The 12,249-nt window shown below is 39.3% G+C and overlaps 2 protein-coding genes across 6 annotated transcripts in view; one reads left to right on the forward strand and one right to left on the reverse strand.

Annotated features, from left to right (window-relative positions):
* The window catches only part of LOC139160193 (TNF receptor-associated factor 1-like), a 635,213-nt gene that overhangs the window by 315,228 nt on the left and 307,736 nt on the right, over nucleotides 1-12,249 (forward strand). The window lies entirely within an intron of this gene.
* Nucleotides 1-12,249, reverse strand: part of VWA7 (von Willebrand factor A domain containing 7) — a 58,136-nt gene that overhangs the window by 10,452 nt on the left and 35,435 nt on the right. For all 3 annotated transcript variants that reach the window (XM_070737808.1, XM_070737810.1, XM_070737809.1), the window contains exons 10-13: nucleotides 9,135-9,314; nucleotides 6,557-6,734; nucleotides 4,221-4,373; nucleotides 2,230-2,322 (exon numbers count right to left, since the gene is read on the reverse strand). In XM_070737808.1, coding sequence (XP_070593909.1) covers nucleotides 2,230-2,322; nucleotides 4,221-4,373; nucleotides 6,557-6,734; nucleotides 9,135-9,314 — 604 coding nt within the window. The remainder of the gene's footprint in view (nucleotides 1-2,229; nucleotides 2,323-4,220; nucleotides 4,374-6,556; nucleotides 6,735-9,134; nucleotides 9,315-12,249) is intronic.

The following is a 12,249-nucleotide window of genomic DNA, read 5'->3' on the forward strand; positions in this document are numbered from 1 at the left end:
TATATGTTTCTCCCAGGCATGTTTAAATTCAGTTACTGTGGATTTACCAACCACGTCTGCTGGAAGTTTGTTCCAAGGATCTACTACTCTTTCAGTGAAATAATATTTTCTCATGTTGCTTTTGATCTTTCCCCCAACTAACTTCAGATTGTGTCCCCTTGTTCTTGTGTTCACTTTCCTATTAAAAACACTTCCCTCCTGAACCTTATTTAACCCTTTAACATATTTAAATGTTTCGATCATGTCCCTCCTTTTCCTTCTGTCCTCCAGACTATACAGATTGAGTTCATGAAGTCTTTCCTGATACGTGTGTGTGTGTTCTGTGTGTCAGAGATAAGCGTCAGGCTCCAAAAATCAAGGACATGCAGAGTGACTTGTAAACGGTTTTCTTTATTGTTACTCATTTATAGACAAAATCTTATCAGCCTAAGGCAAACTATCGTGTTTTCCCAAAAATAAGACTACCCCGAAAGTAAGTCTCAGTTTGATTTTTACATATGCACCCAATATTTATTTATTTATTACATTTCTATTATTTATTATTATTATTATTATTTATTAGATTTGCATGCCGCCCCTCTCCGAAGACTGCCCTTCTCAGATGATATAAGCCCTACCCCCAAAATAAGGCCTAATTAAGACCCCACCCACTCCAGGGTGCACGGGTTAAAATTAAGTTAGGATGGGGGTGAGGAAATGGAGCTGTCCTACTGCTTACCTTCAGACAGCTGCAAGCAGGCCTCACACAGTCTAACACCTGTCTTGCCGGCCCATTTCTTCTGCAGAAAGCAAGGCTTTCCTGTAGGCCTCTGCAGCCAATAACAGAGCTTCGTATCAATCCGGACAGTATCGGGTTGCTACTGGTAGGGATAAGGACGGCACATCGGTAGCGAAAATTAAGCTGCGCGAGCAGCTTTGCTTCTGCTGCAGGGGTGCGCATATGTCCCAGCGAGATTTTGCTGGGGAAGTGCATGCGAGAGATTTTGCATGAGGGGACACCGAAATCTCAGGCGTGCATGTGTCCCCTTGCAAAATTTTGCTTCCTGCGCATGCGCAGAAGCAAAACCTTGCTGGGATGCATGCACGTGCCTGCAGCAGAAGCAACGCTGTGCATGCAGCGCACCGTTAGCGGAAGAATCGGGAATCCGCCTCTGAATCCGGAGCTCTGCTATTGGCTGCAGAGGCCTTCAGGAAAGCCTTGATGGCCTTGCTGAAAGCAAAAAAAAAAAGGCTGGACACACACAATGTAGGCTCTAAGAATTTCTATGGAGGATCTATCTCAACTCTCATTCTCCCAAACAGCTCACATTAGAGAACCATCTTTCAGCTGTGGCGAGGGGGGTGTTTGCCCAGGTTCGCCTGGTGCACCAGTTGCGGCCCTATCTGGACCGGGAGTCATTGCTCACAGTCGTTCATGCCTTCATCACCTCGAGGTTCGACTACTGCAACGCTCTCTACATGGGGCTACCTTTGAAAAGTATTTGGAAACTTCAGATCGTGGAGAATGCGGCTGCAAGAGCTATCATGGGCATTCCCAGATATGCCCATATTTTGTCATCACTCCGCAGCCTGCACTGGTTGCCGATCAGTTTCCAGTCACAATTCAAAGTGTTGGTTATGACCTATAAAGCCCTTCATGGCATCGGACGAGAATACCTCCGGGACTGCCTGCTGCCGCATGAATCCCAGCAACCGATTAGGTCCCACAGAGTTGGCCTTCTCTGGGTGCTGTCAACGAAACAATGCCGTCTGGCAGGACCCAGGGGAAGAGCTTTCTCTGTGGCGGCCCCGGCCTTCTGGAATCAGCTCCCCCCGGAGATTAGGACTGCCACCACCCTTCTTGCCTTTTGTAAACTTTTGAAAACTCATCTGTGTCGCCAGGCATGGAGGAATTGATATATCCTTAGCTGCCTTTGATTTTATGGATGGTGTGTTTGGGCTGTATGACTGTTTTTAATAGGGGGGTTTTAAAGACTGTTTTAACATTGGATTGTGGTGAGCTGTTCCGAGTCCTCGGAGAGGGCTGGCATACAAATCTAATAAATTATTTATTATTATTATTATTAATCTGTCTCTCGATCCTCTGGGATGCAGCCCCTCCCTCCTGGGAATCCAGACTTCATTCACCACAATCACCTATGACTATCTATAAATAAGAGAGCTCTCCTTTGTGTAAAAGCAAACATGGACCTTCTGAACAGAAACACACTCCATATTTACCAAATTTACCTTCAACGGGAGGACTATCCAGCATGAATAACCCTGGGTGACGTCCATCCACCGGAACAGCAAAATAATACAAGAAATCGAGGGTGCTCCGACCTGTCAAAACATTTGGATAGTTTAAAACCAGATTCACCAGTGCCCTGATAGTTCAGTGGTTAGAATGCAGTATTGCACGCAAACTCTGCCCCACAGCTTGAAGTTCGATCTTGATGGGGCTCAAGTTAACTCGGCCTTCCTTCCTTCTGCGGTCAGTAAAATGAGGACTCAGATTGTTGGGGAGGTAACATCCTGACATTGTAAACCATTCAGAGGGTGCTGTAAAAAACTCGGGAGTGGTATATACAGTAAGTCTAAGTACTATGGCTATTGCCATGGCCAGCAACGATGGTGTACCTTTTAGGCATGCATGTCTAAACTAAAACATAGTTTTAGTTTTAGCATGTGCAAGCATGTGCATGTACAGACATGTGTATGAACCTAAGACATGTGTTTTCTGCCTAAGCAGGGGGTTGGACTAGAAGACTTCCAAGGTCCCTTCCAACTCTTCTTGTTGTTGTTGTTGTTACTAGTGTTCCCTTTTCGTGGGGGATGCGTTCCGAGACTGCCCGCAAAAGTCGAATTTCCGCAAAGTAGAGATGCGGAAGTAAATACACTATTTTTGGCTATGAACAGTATCACAAGCCTTCCCTTAACACTTTAAACCCCTAAATTGTGATTTCCCATTCCCTTAGCAACCACTTAGATTATTACTCACCATATTTATTTATTAAAGTTTATTTAAAAAAATTATTAAAGGCGGACGAATGTTTGGCAGTGACATATGACATCACCAGGCAGGAAAAACCGTAGTATAGGGGGGAAAACTGCGAAGTATTTTTTAATTAATATTTTTGAAAAACCGTGGTATATAGACTTTTCACGAAGTTCGAACCCGCAAAAATCGAGGGAACACTGTATTACTACATGTGTGTGGACATGAACAAATGCACAGATATGCACATGCACAGACATGCATGAGTGTGTGCATGCACACACAAACACACATGCATGTGTGTATAGACATGTGCAGCAGAGACCCAAAGACCTGCTGGCCGATGAGAGGCGGAGAATCCCAATACCAGTAGCGCAGCAAGACGTAAGATATTTTTCTTTCATGAGCTTCTGTTTTGTCGTTTGCAGGAAAACAGAAGCTCACGAAAGAAACGCCATGGGGATCTTCACCATCACAGGACTAAGGAGTTGAAGAATACAATTTTTTAATTATTGAAAATGCTAACTTTTCTTCACTCATTTTTTAGCACAACATTATTTCCCTGTTACATAATGTTAGTGCTATGTACATAACTGATTTGGTTTGGCAATATATGAACAAACTAACAATGTATGCTTGTATGTATTGAAACACTATTGCTTTAAAAGTTAGTGTTACAGATTGCCATTGGAGGGAGCCAGAAGCGTGATTGTCTCACTGTGCTATTTTCTATTATGTTCTATGTGACTGCTGTAGTATGAACTGTATGTTAATTACTGGTTTATGTATTTGTAAGCTGAACATGTAAGACTATTGTATATCTATTGACTGATTTAACTGTGTATGACTAGTACTGTTCTTGACTAAGATATTTGCTAAAGTAAATAATATTTTATACACTTAATGTATCTGGCTTGTATTACTGAACCGTTAATCATATCTCTGGGCTGTCAGCTGGATATCTGCTAGGTCTCCACGTTTCCTCTGAGTATGTGCATCTTTGACAACTTATAGATCACTCTGCACACTCCTTAACACATACCAGGACTCTCCAACTGTCCTACCTTTTTTCGTCCCCAACCCTTAATTTTTTTGAATTAGCTAGTTAAATTAACTTGGCCATCAAGAACTAGCAGCAGCTTACATTGGTGGGGACAATAAACACCCTGAAATCAATGCCATTATATTTAATGGAAAGACGGGTCCTGCTGAGTAAAGAGCCCAGTTTAAACCCATTTCTCACCTTGAACATGCACCGAATAATGCCCTTTGGACTGAAGTTTCAAAGTCCATTCACCTGGAGGGACAGGAGCGGAAAGGAATGCTCTATAAATGCCACCAATACGCTGGATCTCGGCTAAGGGACCATGAACTGTCGCATCAGTTTGGAATCTATCTGTATAAAAAATGGGTAGGAAGAACATCAGTAGTATTTAAGAATAAACTTAAGTATAGTTAGTCCTCGCTTAACAACTGCTCATTTAGTGAGCATTTGAAGTTTTCATGGACCTGCCAAAAACAATCTCATTTCAAAGTTTCATGTTTCTCTTTATGAATGGTTGCAGCATTCCACCGTTGTAATGGAATGTAGTCTGGATTCCCAGAAGTATGTAAAGTTCTGAAGGCTTGCATTGGTTACCAGTTGGGTGCCAAGTTCAATTTCAAGAACTGTCCTGGTTTTCACCTAATAAAACCTGCTGGACCATCTACATCAGCCAGAACTGATCCAATCAATTAGATCAATTAGGAAAAAACTACCACACATTCCTCATTTCTAAGACCATTAAAAAAAGATCCAACCTAGAACAAAGGAGAAATGTCCTGGCTATGAATGGAATGGTTCGCTTCTGAAAGCTGTGGTGCTACATCATTGGAGGCTTCTAAAAAGAGACAAAACAGCTACTTGTCTGAAATGGTATAGAGTCTCCTACTTGAGCAGAGGGTTAGACTATAAGACCTCCAAGGTCCGTTCCAATTCTGTTGTACTATGTCCTATGCGTCTTCTTAGTAGCTGTTGTTATGGAATATAAAATAAATATATATTACACCGCCTTCGATCTGAACTAAACATAGTACATAAAATTATCTGCTACAATATCCTACCAGTCAATGACTACTTCAGATTCAACCACAACAATACACGAGCACACAATAGATGCAAACTTAAGGTAAAGTGCTTCAAACTCGATTGCAGAAAATACAACTTCAGCAACAGAGTGGTCAATGCCTGGAATACATTACCTGACTCTGTGGTTTCTTCCCCAAACCCCAAAAACTTAGACTGTCTACAGTGGACCTCACTCCATTCCTAAGAGAAGGAGCGTGCATAAGCGCACCAGCATGCCTACCGTCCCAATCCTAATCTTCCCTTTTATTTGTATCCATTTCATATATTCATAATCATGTTAATAATTATATCTGTTATCTTTCTCGGGATATAAATCTGAAATAATATTACAAGTGCAGTAGAAGTAAAGTGAATGCTGAGTCATGGTGCTTCAGCAGAATGATGCAATCTATGTTCTGATTGGTCAGTACATGTATATAATGTAATACACCTTTTGTGTGGGTGTGATCTGGTTTGATTTGATGGTTTGGTTTAGTGGTTTAGTATAGTGTGGTTGGTTAGTGGTTTGTTCTGTAACATAATGTAGAGTAAATAGTTACTTTGCTACTACTGAAGAGCCTTCCGAAGAAAGAACTCCTGCTGTAGTGTCTTTTTTGAGAAAACTACCTTGTTCCTGGTATCTGCTACATTTCCAACGGAAATTCAAAATAACTCTGATAATCTTATACACACTTGACTAAGTAAGTAAGTAAGTAAGTAAGTAAGTAAGTAAGTAAGTAAGTAAGTAAGTAAGTAAGTAAGTAAGTAAGTAAGTAAGTAAATAAGTAAATAAGTAAATAAGTAAATAAGTAAATAAGTAAGCAAATAAGCAAATGAATGAATGGGTGGATGGATGGATATCACTTATCATATATATTTTCTTTCTTTCATATATCCTCTCCTCTAAGTTCACTTTACCCTTATATATATTACTACATGTCTATTTTTCTTCCTATGTATTTGTGTATTGGACAAATGAATAAATTAAAATAAAATAAATTAAAATAAAATAAAATAAAATAAAATAAAATAAAATAAAATAAAATAAAATAAAATAAAATAAAATAAAATAAAATATAAACTAAAATTAAATAAAATATAAAATAAAATAAAATAAAATAAAATAAAATAAAATAAAATAAAATAAAATAAAATAAAATAAAATAAAATAAAATAAAATAAATAATAAAATAAAATAAAATAAAATAAAAAATAAAAAATAAAAAATAAAAAATAAAAAATAAAAAATAAATAATAAAATAAAATAAAATAAATAATAAAATAAAATAAAATAAAATAAAATAATGAATGAATGAATATTTGGATCTCCCCACTGTTAATCCAACATTTTAACCATACATCCGTTCCCCCAAATTAAGAAAAACAAGCAGTATCCCAAGTGTAAAAACAGTTTTTTTAAAGTACAAAAAACATAAAAACACATAGTTATAGGAGGGAAAATAGATGGCTACCTGTAGGATCCCTTATTTCAAAGAACTCCACGGAGCCCTGGATAGTCACCACCACATGATCCACCAAACTGTCAATCCAGAACTGGTGGATTACCAATTGGGGAACCTGCTTCTTTGTCCTGCGTTGAGTTCCTTTAGGTCTCAAGATGTTTCCTTTGTGGTAGCGAAAGAGAGTCACCTAGAAAAATATAATACAGGTAGCCTTCGACTTACAGCAGTCCATACCTGGAGTCCTGCATCCAGTTTTGGTCATCACATTACAAAAAAGATGTCGAGGCTTTGGAAAAAGTGCAAAAAAGAGCAACTTAGGTGCACCTGCGCAAGCAACTTAGGTGCACCCACAACAGCCGAGTGAGTGGTTGTGGATGCACCTAGGTACACCCACATTACACCAATTATCCGCAAGCTGTACTGGCTTCCAATCGGTCTCCAGGTGCAATTCAAGTTGTTGGTTATTATCTTTAAAGCCCTACATAGTTTAGGGCCAGACTATCTTCAGGACCGCCATCTACCGCATAACTCCCAGTGACCGATAAGAACCCACAAAGTTGTTTTTCTCCAGGTCCCATAAGCTAAAGAGTGTTTGCTAGCAGGGCCGTTGGGGACAGCCTTCTCTGTGGTGACTCCAGGTCTCTGGAACCAGCTACCTCCTGAGAGACAACCCTCACCCTGCTGGCCTTCTGAAAAGTCGTAAATACCTGGCTTTTCTGGCAGGCCTGGGGCTGTTGACTGGATGATGTGCCATTGGGATCTGGCCATAAAGAGCATGTATGGTTTTTTACTGTGGGTTTTAAATGATTTTTCATTGGTTTTTTTTATATGTTTAATATTAATATTGTATGTCTTGTTTTTTTCTTTTTTGGTTGTGAGCCACCCAGAGTCCTTAGGCAGTTGGGTGGCATACAAATTGAAAAAATAAAATAAAATAAAATAAAATAAAATAAAATAAAATAAAATAAAATAAAATAAAATAAAATAAAATAAAATAAAATAAAATAAAATAAAATAAAATAAAATAAAATAAAATAAAATAAAATAAAATAAAATAAAATAAAATAAAATAAAATAAAATAAAATAAAATAAAATAAAAAATAAAATAAAATAAAATATAAAATAAAATATAAAATAAAATATAAAATAAAATATAAAATAAAATATAAAATAAAATAAAATATAAAATAAAATAAAATATAAAATAAAATATAAAATAAAATATAAAATAAAATAATAAAATAAAATCTATAAAGGCCTGGAGACATATATGAAGAATGGTTGCTTGACCAACTCTGTGGGTTCTTATTGGTCACTAGGAATTATGTGGTAGATGGTGGTCCCGAAGATTGTCTGGCCCTAAGCCTTGTAGGGCACTTATGATCATTGCAGCATGCCCATGGTCATGTGATGCTTGGTAACTATTAATTATTATAGTTATAATGTCACAGAGCAGTGATGGTGAACCTTTTTTTCCTTGGATGCCAAAGGAGTATATGCATGCACTATCACGCATGCGCGAGTGCCTACACTCATAATTAAATGCCTGAGGAGGACAAAAATATCTTCCCCTGCCCTCTGGAGGCTGGAAATGGCCTATTTACCAACATCTGGGGGGCCCACTAGGCTTGTGTTTCACCCTCCCTAGGCTCCAAAGGCTTCCCTGGAGCCAGGGGAGAGTAAAAACATCCTCCCGCATCCCAAGGGAGGCTCTCTGAAGCCAAAAACGCCCAGAGGCTCTGTGCAAGCCAAAAATCAGCTGGCCGGCACACACATTTATTTATTTATTTATTTATTTATTCATTCATTCATTCATTCATTCATTCATTTATTTATTTATTTATTGGATTTGTATGCCGCCCCTCTCCGCAGACTCGGGGCGGCTAACAACAATGATAAAAAACAACATGTAACAATCCAATTTAATAAAACAACTAAAAACCCTTATTATAAAAAACCAATCATACACACAAACAAACATACCATGCATAACTTGTAATGGCCTAGGGGAAGGAATATCTTAACTCCTCCATGCCTGGCGACAAAGGTGGGTCTTGAGTAATTTGCGAAAGACAAGGAGGGTGGGGGCCGTTCTAATCTCTGGGGGGAGTTGATTGCAGAGGGCCAGGGAAGGCTCTTCCCCTGGGGCCCACCAAACAACATTGTTTGGTCGAAGGGACCCGGAGAAGGCCAACTCTGCGGGACCTTATCGGCCGTTGGGATTTGTGCGGTAGAAGGCGGTTCCGGATGTATTCTGGCCCAATGCCATGTAGGAGCTGAGCTAAGACAACGGCTTGTGTGCCAGCAGATATGGCTCCAAATGCCACCTGTGGCACTCGTATCATAGGTTCACCATCACTGTCACAGAAGCAACATGAGATCATCTTTTGCAACCGTCTGACAAGTAAAAGCCAATGTGAAGTGATGTGATTTGTTTAGCAACCATGGCAAAAAAAAAAAAAAGGTTCTAAGATCACTTAACAACGACCTCGCTTAGCAACAGAAATTGTGGTCCCAATTTTGTTTGTTAAGTTCCTGACCTGTATGATCTAAGTATACAAAGACACGCATGCACCTTCCCATTACCGAAGACAAACTGGATTCGCCAATAATCTCAGTCATCCGCCGGATGTTATCGTTGTCTGTGAATATAATCTGGCCTCCCGAACTCTCAGCCAAGTGAACGTATAAGTCGAATCGATTCGGGGCAAGCGTTTCCCGCTTCGTTCGGGTCTTGGATGGGTCTTCTGTGATTAGGAAGGTCACCTGATATTGAGAAAGAAAGAATCCCAGGTTTAGGATCCAGAATGGGGAAAAGGAATCCTCAATCTGAGTATTGCATTGGCAGTTCTGTGTTAGCAAAAACTTCAGAAGAGAAGGATTTAGGGGTAGTGATTTCTGACAGTCTCAAAATGGGTGAACAGTGTGGTCGGCGGTAGGAAAAGCAAGTAGGATGCTTGGCTGCATAGCTAGAGGTATAACAAGCAGGAAGAGGGAGATTGTGATCCTGCTGTATGAGACCACATTTGGAATACTGTGTTCAGTTCTGGAGACGTCACCTACAAAAAGATATTGATAAAATTGAACGGGTCCAAAGACAGGCTACAAGAATGGTGGAAGGTCTTAAGCATAAAACGTATCAGGAAAGACTTAATGAACTCAATCTGTATAGTCTGGAGGACAGAAGGGAAAAGGGGGACATGATCGAAACATTTAAATATGTTAAAGGGTTAAATAAGGTTCTGGAGGGAAGTGTTTTTAATAGGAAAGTGAACACAAGAACAAGGGGACACAATCTGAAGTTAGTTGGGGGAAAGATCAAAAGCAACGTGAGAAAATATTATTTTACTGAAAGAGTAGTAGATCCTTGGAACAAACTTCCAGAAGACGTGGTTGGTAAATCCACAGTAACTGAATTTAAACATGCCTGGGATAAACATATATCCATTGTAAGATAAAATACAGGAAATAGTACAAGGGCAGACTAGATGGACCATGAGGTCTTTTTCTGCCGTCAGTCTTCTATGTTTCTATGTTTCTAGAATGTAGACTATTCTACATACAACATCAAAAGGGTTTAGAAACGTGGATTGATCTTTCATGAGAATGGTAATGTTGTGTTTGGAAATGGTGGCTGGGGACATGACGTACCATTTTGGAATATTTATTTATTTATTTTATTAATCGGATTTATATGCCACCCCTCTCCGAAGACTCAGGGTGGAAATGGTATTTCTTGTTTTTTTGTTTTTCTTCTGTCATAAGACTTTTGGTTTTCACCAGCCTGTGCCAATATGATATGTCAAATAAAACTATTATTTCAGGAAACTACCTGGCTCAGAGTTCTGTTTGCTATAGGTGTATTTTTTGGAACCCTGACTGTTGTGGTTACCTCTGACCCTGCTCCTGTCCCAAGGACTGTGGATGTGGGGGAGACATCCACATGCTGCAGGCCTGTTTTGCCCCCGGTGGAATCTGCTGATGAAGGCTCCTCTGACCGAGAAGACATGAGTGACAGGGAGGAGGAGAGTGTGGCAGACAGCTCAGAAGGAGATCAATTATCTAGCTCCTCCTTGGATTCAGAACAAGAGTTAATGATACAGCCAGGCATGCGGAGAGCGATGCATAGGCAACAACAACTGAGAGATTATTATCAAAGAAAATGAGGACACCTGTGGTTGGGTGAGGCTGTGGTAATTAGTGAGGCTGCTATAAATAGCAGCCTGTGGGTTTGGCCATTGTGAAGGATTATCTGATCGTTGTGTTTCGTGACTGCTTTACTGACTTTGACTTTGTGTGTGCTGATTTTTCCCCGCTTTGAAACTAAACCAGAGCAAAGTGTGTTTCACTTTGTGAAAGAAGAAGGACTGTGAATTGCCTCACAGCTGCAAGCTAAGTATCACAGAACTGATAAGGGACTTGTACAAATTACCAGTTTGTTTGGAGACGATTGCTCTTTGCTATACCAAAAGAGGGCTTGGTTTAAATGAATTTTCATTATAAAGAACATTGTTTTGAATTTTCAAACGAGTGTGTGTCTGAAATTTGTACCTGTGAATTTTTGGGAGGATTCTACCAGAGAGCCCGACAGAACACTTGACACCTGTAACCTTTCTATTAGGAGTTTGAGGTGACATATGTCTCCTTCAATTTTTTCCCCATAATCACCCCACTTTTCAGGTACATTGTGTTGTGGTCCCAATTAAGTTTCTTAAATTCCTGACCTGTATGATCTAAGTATACATAGAACACAGAACACAAAATTCAAGCTTAGAGGACACAACCTTGTAGACAACCCTCACTCTGTCAAGGACCTTGGAGTACTCATATCTAATGACCTAAGCGCCAGAGTCCACTGTAACAACATTGCCATAAAGTCACTAAGAGTTGTTAATCTAATCTTATGTAGTTTCACCTCTGGTAATATTACACTGCATACAAAACATTTGCTAGACCAATTCTCGAATACAGCTCACTTGTCTGGAACCCACACTATATATTGGACATTAATACAATTGAGAGAGTCCAGAAATATTTCATAAGAAAAGTCCTTCACTTCTCCACTCGCAATAGAATACTTTATTCCACCAGACTTGAAATTTTGGGCTTAGATAGTTTCGAACTACTTCACCTTCGATCTGATCTAAATGTAGTTCATAAAATCATCTGCCATAATGTCCTATCTGTCAATGGATACTTCAGCTTCAACCATAACAATACTCAAGCACACAATAGATTCAAACTAAAAAACCGCTCAAAACTCGGCTGCAGAAAATACAATTTAGCAAGTGATCAATGCCTGAAATGGATTATCTGACTCTGTGGTTTCTTCCCCCAACCCCGAAAACTTTAACCTTAGACTGTCTACAGTTGACCTCACCCCATTCCTAAGAGGTCTGTAAGGGGTGTGCAGAAATGCACCATCATGTCTACCGTCCCTGTTTTACTGTCCTATTGTCCAAATTTATATGTATTTATTTTGCTTTTGTTTATGTTTATATCAATACCTGCTATCTTGTGTATGTTTTGACAAACAAGCAAACAAAAACTAAAAAACTAAAAAGATGGAGCTGAAAGATTCTCACTGGCCCCCAAGGACCTTCCACAACTGAGGTTAGTCTTGAATCCTTATCTTCCCAATCCTAAATCCATCCAACAGCATTAGCTGCAGATGAGCCAGATATGCTAATACAGTATTTCT

This window comes from Erythrolamprus reginae, chromosome 2 (genome assembly GCF_031021105.1).
Source record: "Erythrolamprus reginae isolate rEryReg1 chromosome 2, rEryReg1.hap1, whole genome shotgun sequence".
In the NCBI taxonomy this organism is placed as follows: domain Eukaryota; kingdom Metazoa; phylum Chordata; class Lepidosauria; order Squamata; family Dipsadidae; genus Erythrolamprus; species Erythrolamprus reginae.